The 14,763-nt window shown below is 42.0% G+C and overlaps 1 protein-coding gene across 1 annotated transcript in view; it reads left to right on the plus strand.

Moving 5' to 3' along the window:
• Window positions 1–1,057: 1,057 nt before the first annotated feature.
• LATS2 (large tumor suppressor kinase 2) overlaps window positions 1,058–14,763 on the plus strand; it is a 48,767-nt gene continuing 35,061 nt past the window's right edge. Inside the window, exons 1-2 of the mRNA XM_036404157.2 lie at window positions 1,058–1,182; window positions 5,332–5,906. Of these exons, the coding sequence (XP_036260050.1) occupies window positions 5,568–5,906 (339 nt within the window). The 5' untranslated portion in view covers window positions 1,058–1,182; window positions 5,332–5,567. The remainder of the gene's footprint in view (window positions 1,183–5,331; window positions 5,907–14,763) is intronic.

A 14,763-nucleotide genomic window follows, 5' to 3' on the forward strand; every position in this document is an offset into this window, starting at 1 on the left:
TCCTGGAAGTGTTCAAAAGGTACATGGATGTGGCATCTGGGGATGTGATTTAGTGGTGAATACATCGGTGCTGGGTTAATGGTTGGACTCGATGATCTCAGAGATCTTTTCCAGTCTTAGTGAGTCTATGAATCTGGTTCCAGGTACCGCGATCCATAATAAGGTCAAATATGAACTTTGCATCTAAATATTCTTTGCAGCTTGGTTCTGCATTTTCGTTCCAGATGTGAATTCCCTGTCTGTCCTCTGATACCTCATAGCTCCCTCGTCTCCTCACCATTATGAAACAACATGAAAAACAAGTAACTCCCCCTCAAAAAACAACAACAACAACAACAACAACAACAAACCAAAACCAAAACAACCCCAAAGCAAACCAGAAGCTAAAAGAAAACCCCAAGTAGGCATTGGAAATGCTGCAACTTTGTGTGCCTGGTTAGTCCAGCATGGAATGGAAACTGGTAGGAATAATGGTTATCAGCACAGACCTTTCAATCTAAATGAGTTTGGAGCACGGGGAAGAGCACTTCCAACCCACCTATCCTTCCCAGGGAAGCTGTGGATTCCTCATCCCTGGAAGTGTCCGAGGCCAGGTTGGATGGGGCTGTAAGCAGCCTGGTTTAGTGGAAGGTGGCCCTCCAGGGGCAGGGGGTTGAAACTTGGTGGCCTTTTAACGTCCCTTCCTACCCAAGCTATTCCATGATTCTATGCCGGCTCATTTCGCCTCAACAAGTGGAAGCAGTGCCACCCCTCTCCCGCCAGGACCCAGCGAGGAGTTGCTGTGACGCGGAGTGTGTTTTGTGAGGGGAAGAAGTGTCACTACTGCCCGTACACCTACGGACGGGCGCCCCGAGAGGGCCGGCGGGCGGAGGGCAGGCGGCCCCCGCCACCTCGGTCCCTGAGGGCGCGCCAGCCCTTCCCGGCCCTTCCCGCCCTGGAAGCCCCTCCCCCCGCTGGAATGCGCCGGGAGGGGAGTGGAATGACGCGGGCGCCGCGGGGTCACGTGGCGCGAATGGAATGCCAACAATGTAGCGAATGTCCCGACTGCGCCCCGCACTCGGCGCCCGGGACGGCCAAGGGGGAAGATGGAGAGCGGCCCGCGCCGCCGCGGCCGCCGCCGCTGCTGAGCCGCGCCGTGCCGACCCACGGAGGGCGAGCGGCGGCGCCGGGCACTCCGGGGAGGTGAGCGGAGCGGGTGCGGGCGGCGCGGGCTCCCCCTCAGCTCCGGGTGGGAGCGCTCCCCATCCCCCAAAACTGCTCTGCGCGGAAGGGAAAGTCTTGTGGGGAAGCGGGGAGTGCGGGCGAGCGGAGCCGGGTCGGTTCTCGAAGCGGGAGCGAGCGTCCCGTGTGTGAGTCCCCCCCGTGGGGGCCGCCCGGGCGCCCTGCCCGCACCCTTCGACATTTTCCGGACACTCGTGTGACAGCGCGGCGCAGCTCCGGCGGAGCGGGGTGGGGGTCCGCCTGCCCGAGGCCTCTGCCCCAGCTGGCCGGAGCTGCTGATAAATGGCCGGAGCTTATTTTGGGAGCTTTCTGCCCACGAAAGGAGTGGGGGGAGAAGGGGCTCCCGGTGGCACGGGGTGGCAGGCGACCCGGTGGGGCAGACCCTGCGGGCTCGGTGTCGCAGGGAGCGAGGGCCCCGGGGAGCGGCCGGGGGCAGGCAGGGCCCGCGGGGTCCCCTGTGGCTGCGGCGGGGCCCCGCTGTTCCCAGTCAGCTGAAGGTCACTGCCAAAAGCCAGCAGCTCGCCACCCTCTCCGCTGCCTCGTGAGCGGTGTGCGTGTTGAAATACCCCTTTCCTCGGGAAAGGCACTCGCCCAAATGACGCAGAAAGGGCTTGTTTGGAGTGTCCGGGCTTTGCGGTCAGTCACTGCCGGGCTGCTGAAGGAAGGTGAGCTCTTTCCCAGAGCCCTGCGTTGGGCCACTGCTTGTGGCTGGCAGTGGGACACGGGCACAGAGTCACTTTTGGACAGTTCTGTGAGCAGGAGAGGTGGAATCGTTTTAGGAAAAATCCCCTTTCTACTTTTCTTCCCTTCCACAATGTGCCCACTTATAAAGAGAAGCACGGTTTGTATAATAATGAAATTCCTGAAACGCTTCCCCCCATTGTAGACTCCAATACGAACTGAACAGTCCCTGCTTCCTTGAATTAGTGTTCTAAAAAAGCCCAAAAAGCGATACCTGTAAATTGAGAGAGGCAAGGAAGTTGTAGCAGTTTCTTAAAACTTTACTCCTTCCTATACTGCAGTGATTTCAAGTTCAGCTCACTCCAGTGCCTGCACAGTTACAGGGAAACAGCTCACCAGCTTGGGTGAGCTTTAGTTTCTTGCCTGTGTCCCAGCTCCACAGAGCCACTAGCACATGCAGCCCGTTGGTGAATGAAGAAACAGGAGAGTGAATAGATAGTGCTGCTGGGAAAACAGACATCAACATATAATTTCAGTGCGTCATTGATCGGTTGTTTAGTTGCTGACAGAGCAGCTATTGGTATTTCTCAAATAAAACAAAAGAATCAGTTACTCAAAAATTGGTTAACTTGATGTAATTAAAGTAATGCTGCACCTGCTTAAGTGTCCATTATCCTTCAGGATAATGGACAAGCTTCTAATTAGTACAGAACATGTAACATTTTGGAAAAGACATTAGGACTGTTTAGTCAGAATGGCTAACAACTCAAAAATACTTTCTTCTGATGGCAGGAAGGCTGTTGTTACATCCATGCTGCAGGCAGGGTGCAGATTAGAAGGATTTGAAATTATCCAAATCCAGATGTACAGTTAGAAATGCTTGGATAGAATGAGACACACTACATATCTTTTAAAGCGTACAACGATTTAATATTTTTTTTCTGAAAAATGCAAATCACAGGAAGATATAAAAAAAGCCAGCAGCTTGTCTTTCCTTGTAAATCATCTGTAATATTTAGTGTTCCATTTTTTTTGCTTATCTTACATATTTAGTTTTTAAAAAAACCCTGCAAAACACGAAACAGGTTTGCAGCTAACTCCAATACTTACTGCTGTTGTTGCTCTCATCCATACTGTCTGAACGACAGTATGGATGGTTTCTGGTTTAAGCAGTATTGTAAATGTAAGCTGAGGAAGTTGCCAGCTGGCTTGACCCAGCATTATTAGACTCGAGCTGAGGCTAAAGGTCACAGAAGTTCTTTATGTGAAGCATGTGTGTAAGTGGGAAAGCAGTCTTTTGCTGCAAAAAGGTGGGGGGCTTGCAAGCTTTCCCAGCGGGTCCCAGGCCTGAGGATTGGCACAGGGACTGAAAAGGAAGAACAACCCAGATGCCTAAACCAAGCCATATGGTGCCTGCTGCTGTCAGGAAAAGAAAGAAAATTATCGACCAATTAATTGCTCTGTATCTTCTGAGCACTAGCTAGTTATGATGTAATCCAAAGAAAGCTGCAATACTATTGTGTTTCATTTTTTACCAAGCCTGTGTATTATCTTTTGCTATATTCTGTCCAAGTAGAAAAAAACCTCTTTTTGAGATCCAGCAGTTGCTTTTGTCTTCACTTGGGACAATGAAAGCTTGATCTGTTACTGACCAATAGCTGGTTTGTGGAAACATCAAAATCTGGATGAACAGCTTTAGCACTTCCCTTAAAACAATTGGCAAATGTTGCTGTCACTTCTCTGTCAGTTAGCTTTGCTGGGTATTCATGGAAAGCACGGAATGGAGGAGCTCAAGACCTCAAGCACATTATAGGTGGTTTTTTTTTAGTTAATGAAGCATTTAAATCCTAACAAAAAAAGATTGACTTGGGTTAATCTCAAGTGTTTAATCTGTGCTCCTGCATTTCAGTCTGGTGAACCATCATAGAAGAGTCTGGAGCCTGACTGCACTGTTGCATTTGAGATTTTGGTAGAGGAAAGCTTGAAGTAGACTCTGTCCTGATGCGGAAGTGATGGTGGGCTTCAGAGGTGAATGTGTCCTGATTCTGTTGGGCTTCACAGCAGTAAGCTGTTTGCTTGGCAGTGAGAAGTGATGGTAAATGCATGGAAATGGTTGGTTTTTTGGAAGTACTACAGCTTATCACAACAAAAAGAAATTTCAGTATGACCATGGGAAAATAAAGAACAGTACTTCCCTGAGAAATCCTTTTCAATGATAAATGTCCTATGATCAAAAGTGAAGCACCTTTAAAAAAAATCAAATTGACTTCTGAGTGCCGGTGTGAAACATACAGTGTGTTACCATCCTCCGTATTTGCAATTTGGAAACAACTGAGTGGAATTCTTCCCTTACCAGCAAGGTGGCTGGAGCACCATTCACAGTCACTTTGCCAGTGCAAATGGCAGCAGAAGAAGCCAGCTTGCATAACCATCATCAATAGTGAGGTTGTATTTCTGATGAGGCTGTCTTTTAATCCCATTCCAGATTATTTCATTATTGTATTGAGGTGATGCATAAAGATTTAGTTGAGGTAGGATTCTTGTTGTAACCTCTGCTGCATGGAGATCACGAGTTTTACAATTGCTCAGCTGTGCTGCATAGGTGTTCTCTGCTGCACATCAGAAGAGCTGACATGCAGCAGAGAACATAAAGCTGTCTCAAAGTCTTCTTTTTCTGTGTTGGTGTGCTGTATGATCTGGTTCTTCATCTTCTGCTCTTACTGTGTAGCTCCATTTACCCATCTTTTCCTTTTCTTCCCTATAAGGCACAGCTAATGAAATATCAATATACCCTTTCCTCTCTTCTTTTTTTTCCTCCCCTCTTCCTTGCAGTTCTGGTGAGAACTGTTACCTTTGGACTTTGCTAAGTTATTCACGTGGAAAGACAAAATATCTTGTCTTTCTGTTATTCACTTTATTATTGAAATACTAGAAGTTGCTATGGTTAGAGTCATCAATATTTCCATCATAAATCATTTTCATAAACTTCTGAAACTGTGCTCAGCTAGTGTAAAACAAACAAAATCTTAAGTGGGGAGAAAAACATTTCATAAGCATACTCTTCCCTATTTATGAAATAGGATAGGCTTGTCCAGAATTCAGTTATGCAATTGGATAGGAAACTTGCCACAATTACGTACTGTAAAATTCTTAAATTATTTTTTTAAACCTTGGTTTTTAGGAGTTTTAATTTATTTTGAAGATTAGACTTACAAGAAAAACGAGTTATTTATTGGTTATGTTGAGAAAATGTTCTAGAATCCTGCTGAAAACAGATATAAAGTGAAAATCATTAAAGGGTATCCAACTGTGACAGCTTAAGAGGTTCAACTGATTCATTTTCACTTGATTAATTGTCATGCTGTCCCTTCAGAGGCATTTACAATATCTACTTAATTGAATGTACTTCTGGTTTTTTTTTTGTTTCAGTCACTGTCAGTCTGCAAAATGATGATTCCACAGATTATCGTTTTCTGTAGGAAATGTGAAGATTGTGAGCTGAAGTAAAACATTGGCAGATATCTCTTGAGAGAATTTTGCCTTTTCTTCTCTGTGAAGGATTATGTTTACAAGAAATTGATACCATCAAGTGACACTTCTTTGAAATAATTTAAAAGAAACAAAGAATAAAGCTGTATTTATGCTCAGAGAAAACTGGATCAACAATGAGGCCAAAGACTTTTCCTGCTACGACGTATTCTGGAAACAGCAGACAAAGGTTGCAAGAGATTCGAGAAGGTTTAAAGCAGCCATCCAAATCTTCAGGTCAGGGACTGCCAATTGGAGCAGGCAGTGAAACTTCTCTGGACCCTAAGATTTTAATAGGGAAGGATGCTGCAAGGCAGCAGCAGATGAGACAAACGCCCAAGTTTGGACCATATCAGAAAGCTCTGCGAGAAATCAGGTATTCTCTGCTGCCCTTTGCTAATGAGTCGAGCACCACAGCAGCCGTGGAAGTCAACAGGCAGATGCTCCAGGAACTGGTGAATGCAGGTTGTGATCAGGTACGTATGAACTGGGAGGGGAGGATTGGCACTGCTGTCAAAACAAGTTCATACTCTGGGCTGAAGAAAGGATTTTGGTGGTGGCTGTCAAAATTATGGAAATTCACTGATTCTTCTGGCAGTCATATTTCTGTATGAGCAACAGAATAGATGGACTTACTGGGGACAGATGTGACTAGTGTGGGGTTCAATTATGTTAAAGACAATCATGGTCACCTCTAGGATTCTCCTATGATTATTCTATAGTTTCCCCAGTTGATATATGAGACAGAACAAAGTAGCTTGTCTTTTTTTTAGCTTTCTTTTCTTCTTTTTTCTTTTTTGTTTCTTCATTTTCCCTGCAATGCTTAGTAACAAGCCTTAGTTGTGAGTAATAGGGTGGAATTTTGTCTAGCACATCTAAGCCCAGCTCACTGTCAGAAAAAAACTGTAAGAAATTATAGACACAATATCTGGTATTTGAAGAATCTCACTTGCTGTTGGCCAGAAGCACGAGGGCTTGGATGGATGTTCAACTGACTGCAGTGATTCTGTCCACACCTTTTCTTCTTCACTTTCTCTGCTTCTATTAGGAAGTGGTAGCCCTGCTCAGATCAGAGACTTGGTGTAGAGATGCTTTTTATTTTTGTCATCCTGGGATTGATGCTAGAATATATTCTTAATTTAAAGACTTTTCACATGGTGCAGAACACAGGCTTTTTGTGTTGAGCTGCATTCATCTTGCTTGTGCTTCCAGTATTGGCATCAACTTTCACCCCTGTCCAGGAGTAGTTCAAAATTCGGCTTTTTAGGGAAAAAATACTGGTTTGGGTTCAGATTCTGAGTGTTGTAGGAACACTTTTTTCCCTGTGTGATTGAATAGAAGTTGTTGACAAGCTGAAACATTTCCATTTATAGTCCTTGATAGAAATTGGAGAGATTTAAAACCAAAGTGCTTGCAGTGGCACCTCCTTGATTTCAAAACTTGGCCCCCATTCACTCATGGCAGAATGTGAGTCTCTTTACTCTCCTAGACTATATTCTCATTCTGTATAACAAAACTAACATCAAGCATTATTATAAACAGTATAACAGTATGCATTTCCCTGGAGCCATATAAATATTAATTAGTGCTGTTTCTATGCCAAAGAGTTTATGCAACACAAGATAATCAGAGCTAGAGTAGATTGCATATCTAATAAGAGGTGCTGCAGAACAACTAAACACTTCCTTGTCCAGTGAACCAAGATGCTGTACTGAATTATTTAACTGGAGGAACTAAGGATTTTCTCTGATCTCTAGTACATCATGAAAACAGTGTTTTTTAGAACTCTAGCCTCTAAATTTCCCTAGCTGTTTAGGATGGGAACACTCCCTGTTCATATGAGCCAAGGTTAAATGAGCACAGCTGGATTCTGGATTGGAAATGCACATTTGGTAGGTTACAGGGACAAATCGTTCACACATAGAGCTTGGCTTGTTGGACTGAAATCTTGGAAAGTACTTTGAGCACACTACAGCACAGTAATGTTAAGCCAATGTATAAACCAGAAATACCTGAACACCTGTTAAAATGTCTTGGTATTCAAAGCAGTGTAATGAAGTATGTGTGTAAATTTTTTTATATATTCAGCTATTTTGACTTCAATGTTCATACAATGATATTGCTGCTTCTAAAGCATTGAACCCAGTTCTGACTCTAATGTGGAGATTTTTGCTCCTTAAATTTTGCTCACATTTTTGGTTGGGCTTTTTTTTGCTCCTCCTCATTGACCATGATTCTTCCATCCTCCCATTTGTTGTTTCTCCCCAGCTATGACTTGTTGCCTGGCAATGGCATTACTGGGCCTATTCTTTAGGTGTGTTTGGCACTCAGGTCTGTGCTTAACCAGGGTCACATTTGGCTGGGGTCCAAGTAGAGGTTTCAAGACTGGAATCCTGTGAATAAAAGTGCTGAGCTTCCTAGGGTGAGTCCAGACCACATAAAGATTCACTGTCCTGGAGGGTGTGAATGAGTGGAGCTTCTTGAGATGATGTGAATGGTATCTGACCTTGGAGATGGCATAGTGTAGGGTGACAGACCTGATTACTGCTTCTAGATTCTTCTCTTCCCCCTTGTGCCTGAGCTGTTCTGAATCAGATGCTGAACTGTTTCGTATCATGATGTGTTTTAAATCAGTGATCCCAAGCTGCTCTGTCCCTGCTTGTAAATCAAAGCCTTTGGATGCCTACCACACAGACATCTTCTGCAGTCCTGTGGGCAGCGACAGATCTCTGATTTACCAGAGAAGTGAAGGCAGCTTCAGTTTCTTTGGGGATGTTTTTATTTACCTCTGTACCCAGTGCTTGTGTGAGGTTGGTAAATGGGCATTGAAGCCCACAACCAACCTTCCCCTTTCAAAAGCCATGAGAAGCTGTTTTGAGGTTAAGGATTTCAGTCCATGAATAGCTAATGTTCTACATGAGCCTTCCACTAGAGCAACCCTGCAGAATACAAAATTTTACTCCTCCTGATCCTGCTTCACGGTACACAAATAGCTGTTCAGGTGCTGCAAGCATCCTGAAGTGTCTGGCAGTTTGTCATAAGCTCTATTCATGAGCATTCTAGGAGGCTGTGAAGAAGGAGTAGAGGGCTATAACACTCAGTTTGATCTGATTGGAACTCCATTTTCCAGCTGGGTTTGGGCTGATGATTTTTGGTGTCCTGGATGGAGCACTGAAAATTAACACTAACCTTGTGGGAAATGTGGTGGACACCATTCAAGGATCAGGATTCTTCTTCAGTCTGTTTATTAAGTCACAATTTTGGCTTTTGGAAGGGTGAAGGGAAGTAGTGACAATTAAAAAGGAAAATAATTTTAGAGGCTAGAAAAAGGATACTTCTCTTTAATACTCTTACTAGCTCCGTGTATCTGTAGCGTGGATAGATTTTAAAAACAACCATTTTACATCCTACAAGAGATGTTGCTTACTGGGGTTTGTAGCTCCCAGTTCTGCCTAAAGTGACTCTTAAGTTTTAAGATTAAATTGAAATTGGTTTTATTAAATAAAAAGGAAACGTAACGTTTTATTACTTGACTCTTGTTCTGTAAAGTCCCACATAGCCAGGAGGTTCATTATAAACCACTTGATAGACTTAACAAGTATATGAAATGCAGTGTAATTCATGAAGTAAATATCAAATTCTCATGTCTCCCAGTTGCAGTCAGCAAGGGTGTTACATAGGAAAACAGACTTTTTTTTTTTTAATTGGTTAGGAAGTTGCCGATATTATTTTAAATGACCTGTTTTCTTCCAGAAAGATTTCTATTTTTCAGCCATTGTGTAGTTTTTGGTTTTATAGTGAAATCTGATCCCCTAAACTTAATGGAGACTTCAGTGTTCACCTGAAAGAAGCCACGATTGCATATTTTCTTGTTTTTAAGAGATAGAAACCAAAATAACACACATAATTAGTCATTGTTTTTCTGAAACAAATGGAGCAACTTGTCTGTTGTTTGCTTAAGTCTTCTTTTCAACAGTAATTATTTAGTGAGTTTCAATCAAAAATAATTAGTGCAGCCTAAATAGTTTCGAAACTCACAGAGCATGACTGTAAAAGACCAGACCCTTTTCTTTGTAAAAGCTTGAAACCAAAAGCACACCTAATATGCCATTCTTTAGTAAATAGAAGTCCTTGGGCTTGGAAGTATAATTTGCAGTCACTGTAGGGGGACAAGAGTGTGGGGCATCTGTCCTGTGGGCTGGTAAACCACTGGAATCACCTGGGGCAACTGGGTGGTGTTTGGGGTGTGGTGATAAAAGCAGCTGCTGTTGTGGACTGAGTGTTTCTAATGAATAGATGCAATTGAGTGTATGATCAGTGGCATTCCAACAACCTGAATGGGCTGTACTGTACTTACTGTACTTCCTTAGAGCATAAACAGCCACTGACATTGTCATTTAGAGTGGGCTGCAGCAGTTCTAGATGAACTGTGGAATGTTACACACTTGTCACTTTTGTGGGCTTTTTTTTTCTTTCCCTCAAGCAAACTTTCCTTTGAGCAAAGGGTGCCTTTTCTGGGTGAAGATTTCTAGACATGGTTTGTTTGGGCAGCTATTTTTAAGAAAAAAATCATGTTTTAGGATTTTTTACAGGCTACATACTGCCAGTAACATGCTATCTGCTGTACAGCTATGAATATGTGAAGTGGGGAAGTTCTTATGCTTCATTTTCTCCAGAGGCTTTTATAAATATCTGGAGTAAAACATGTACCCCCTGTGCCAATATCAGGATATTTTGAAAGGCAGGATCTTTCCACTAATTGTAGTGTCTTTCAATAAAATGAAATGGTGTCTGTGGAATGGTGTAATAATGTGTGTAAGAATATCAAATTGACTACTTTGTCATCAGTGTTATGCTGAATTAATGAGATTCAGTTTGTAGAAGTGGGGTGGGGGTTTTGGTTGCTTTCTTCTTTTTTTTTTTCCTTAAATTCCTCATTGCATTCCAGGATTCTTTCAGTCTCTTCGTCATGGCTTGCCTTCTTTTTATTGAACCCGTTTGGCAAAGATTCTACCCTGATTTGGGAATGCTGATTGGTTTCAGGTTTTGAGAATGGGGGATAAAGGATTTCTCTCAATTTGAACAAATATTTGCAGTTCTTTAAGTGAGAGAAATTCTGTTCTGCCAAACAGAGCTTGGGCAAAAAGTCCTTTTTTTTTCCATTTAGCATGTAGAACTAGTATTCTGTTCTTCCTGTTCTGTATAGGTTGTGCTTGTCCACCTATGATCCATGTGCCATCAAGAAGTGTGTTACTGAGCAGTAGGACTTTACACCATAATGTTGGAGTGATGACAGGAAGCAGATACAGTGTAGAGTTTTGTTTTGATAACAGACTTGCTGAAGCTTTGCTGTAGTAAAATATCTGTTGTGATGTATTTGTTAAGAGAACAAGTCTAAAGAGACAGCTTACCTTCTAGGTGAAGGACAGCAAAAATGTAATAGCAAGTAAGAGAACTAATTTCATAACGCTGGCCTGTCCTGTAACATAATTTTGTGTTTGCTTGAGTAAACTTTACCTGTGTTAGGAGTTTTGCCTGCCCAGCTATTTACCAAAACCTCAAGGATGAACATCTTAGTCATCTTCTGGATGTTTTCAGTCCAGATTGTTTGGTTAATGAAAAATGACTGAGCTGTTATAAGATTGCCTGGGTTATTCTGTGGGACATACTTTAAAGGTGAGGATCACAGAATATTTTGAATTGGAAGGAATCCACAAGGGTCATCAAGTCCAGCCCTTAAGTGAATAGCCCATACAGGGATCTAACCTGTGCCCCTGGTGTTGTTAGCACCATGCTCTCACCAGCTGAGCTAATGTGGTGCAAGTCATTACAAGCTGTGCTGCTTGTAGAAGTATTTTGGGTTACAGGGAGGAAGAAAGGGATGTTCAAATGAGGGCACTCATTGCTGAATGCAGGAGAAAGGTTTTATTTTAGCAACTGAAATAGATTTGATAATTCAGGCCAACAGTCTCTTGAGTGTTCCATTTGCATCCACCATTTGAAAGTAAGTTGTTCACTCTGCCTTCTCTTTACTAGCTGTATTGAGGGCTTGTTTCATAACCTTTTCCTACACTTTTTTCTTTCTAACCTCCCTTTTTGGTTTCAGTCTTTCTGAGAGATTTCCAGTGTAATGCAGTGTTCTTCCATCAAAGCATGTAACGGAATGTGTTTCCCCACTAATATGCCTGAGGTTAGCAACTTAAGTCATTTCAGTTCTTCAGAAAAAAAATGAGTCATAGCTTTCCAGGGGCTGAAAGCAAGAGGTAGAGATGGCTCTTCAGATGATAGATTCAGACACCTTTCTCTCCTAAGCCCTTTCTCTTGTCTCCAGTCTTCCTATGTTTCTGTCACTTCTTGATGATACTGCCTTAGTGAGCATACTTAGATTGTCTGTGTCAGGACACAACTCCCACAATGTATTTGAGATGGCTCTTGCTGTTGTTCTGTGTGAGCATGGCTTGGAATATGCTTGTCCTGCAGAAGGAAGAAAAGTATTTTCCCTTGAGTTTTTGTGGTGGTGGAAATATTTATTAACAGTTGTAAATGATTGTGTGTTCTCCTTCACGTGACAAGATTTGGCAGCTGGGCAGTAATATTGCACTGAAGAAGAATATTTTAAACTCTGCCCTTAATTGTTGTTAGTCTTTTTTCTTCTTTATCAAACTATAGAATAAATTACATCTTGGTAGTAGGATTGTGTTTGAAATGACAGGACAGGAATCAGATGCTAGACTTCAACTGTAGATAAGTGTGAATCTTGAGTTATCTTAAACTTTCCTATTCCTCATATGAGATAAACATTCTAGAACTTGGGAGTTAATGTAAAAATATAAAATTGTATCTTGCTATAACCAGGTACTGGATTAACTTGCACTGGATACTTAAAATGTATTTTTAAAAAATTTAATTGCCCGTAGAATTTTGAGCTATGGATTTTATTTTTTTTGTGAGAAAGGAAATGACTTCTTCACAGTCACTAAAAAATCTGCATAAGCATTTACTTCAGTCTCTGAATAAAAAGCCCTTGTGACCAAAAGTGAAGATTGCCATTATTATTCTAACAGGAAGCTGATATCACAATAGTAGTAGGGTGTAACAGTTCCTTTTGCATTTTTTATGTTGTTCTCAGCCTAAATCTCTGCTGCTCTTTCAGCTTTAGTATCTCAAAGGAACCAATGTGATTTTATATTTTATACTGAGACTGAAAAATAGCATCTCTGCATTGGAAGGGGAATGTGGAGTGTTTTTTGCTTGTCTGTGGGGGTTCTTTTCTTTCTTAAAGAAATTGAATGGCACTTATAAACTTAGAGATTTCAGCGAAAGGACTTGATACAAGACTTTTGCATGCTATTGTCTTTAGGGGTAGGTCAAGGTGTGCATTATGAACTCAATTCAACCTAGGAATGTTTTTTAGTAGTTACCAAACTAATTAAAAGCTTATGTTAAAGCTGCTAATTAAATGTCAGTATAATGAAAATAAAAATTCCTTGCTACTCATGTGATACTCAGGTATGTGCCATACTTCTGTGGAGTGTTTTTTTAAAAAAATTCTTTTCTTTTTCCTAAAGCATGGGCAAATATACATAAAATAACATACAATTACATTTGTTTTTCCTCAGTTTTTTCTTGCTGTAGCCCCATCTCAAGCAGACAACAGCTTGTTGGTGCTCCCATGGGCTCAGCATTCAAATTCTGCTCGGCAGCTGCTTGCGGTGTCAACTCCTATAGAATGTCCATGTGTCCATGTGCCATGTGTGTTGTCCATGTGTCCCCCTAATCTTCCATAAATCAGGCTTCACTCTTTGCTTCTTGGGTGCTTCCTGTCTGACTTGCAAATGCTTGTATGCAGTGCTGTCTGAAGTAGGTGAAGAGAGATGTGAAAGAGCCCTTCAAATCTTTTTACTTGGTGGTGCCAGCTGCTGTTTTTCTCATGTAGTGGATATGTCCATTAATTCCCCACCATTGCCTTGAATCACTCTTAAGAAACAGCTGGTTAGACCCAGCTTTTCCTTTCTTTGACCTCGGAAAGAATTCTGAGCGTATTACAGCTGCCTGTGGCTATAGCTACTCTAGCTATAGAGTAGATGTTCCACAATCAAGTACTGCTGGAATAAATGCCATTTGCACTAGTAAAATCAAGCAGGGACAGACATAAGATCATTGTTGGCTTAAAGCTACAAATGTTTGTGTTAACTTGGGCTTTAAACTTATGTAGGTTATGTGTATAGCATGTGAAATACATCTAACTTCTTTCATTCCTTCTGCTTATGTTCATAACCTACTTGTGAGTGTAGATTAGATCTGACATTTTCATATTGCTTGGAGCTGAGGCTTAGAGTGGGAAATGCTGGCCCTTATTTCTAAGTTTTTATCATTCCCTAGTTTTTTGGGGAAAAGAAAATTAAATTTAATAATGCTTCTGATTACCAAATTAGAGGCTGAAGTTGCTGTGGCATTGCTGTGGTCTCATCCTAGCAGTAGCAGTCTCATGTTGTCCAGGCTTGAGAGAGGTCCCAGTTTCCCATCTCCAGAAGATGCTTTAATAAAAGCCTGGTGAAAGTCAGTCAGTCAAACTCTTGCTGTCTGCCTGCTCTACACATCTGCTGCATGTCACCCAAAATACTGCTGCTGATAGGAATATTTTTGATTTTCTGTTACTGGGCAGCTTCTGTGGAGGTGGTTCTGTCAGCTCTGATCTTGATGGGGTCTCCCAGCTATGGCTGCAGCACAGCAAAAGTGGTTTGTTCCTAATGAACTTGTCCTGCCATCTGGGCAGTCACTGGCAGTTCACAAGGAACTTCTGGGTTACAAATGGACACATAGAAATTTGGTTTCCTACAAGCAGTGCATGTGTGCATATATGTGTTGGGATATAGACTCAGTGTTTGCATGGTGCCAGCTGTTTATGAAGAACTTAATCCACAGGATTTGGTACTGCATTGAGGATTTCTTTTTCAGTCTAAGAAACAATATTCTAATGTTTGAGGCTATGTTCTGCTTCCCTGCAGTGTAAGAGATGGATTTTTCCTGACGAGAAACTTGTGCTCTTCATTTTGAGTGAATCCAAGTAATTAAAAATATTTCCTTAGGGAGGTGAAGGATAAAAAGAATGAGAGAGGATATGAAAATACTTAAAAAAAAATTTCTAGGTCAGTTAATTTTCAGAAGGCCGAAGCTAAAGAACACTGTGTACCTGTAACTTTGTGAATCAGGTAATGGCCATGGCAAGGACAGTCTGTGGAAATAATTCTGTGCCTTTGCTTTGTCTTTAATTGTTATCAGTGTATGTGTGCATGTGTGAAACTTACTGTGACACACACAGTCAGTTATGCA

Source organism: Molothrus ater, chromosome 2 (assembly GCF_012460135.2).
Source record: "Molothrus ater isolate BHLD 08-10-18 breed brown headed cowbird chromosome 2, BPBGC_Mater_1.1, whole genome shotgun sequence".
Taxonomy (NCBI): domain Eukaryota; kingdom Metazoa; phylum Chordata; class Aves; order Passeriformes; family Icteridae; genus Molothrus; species Molothrus ater.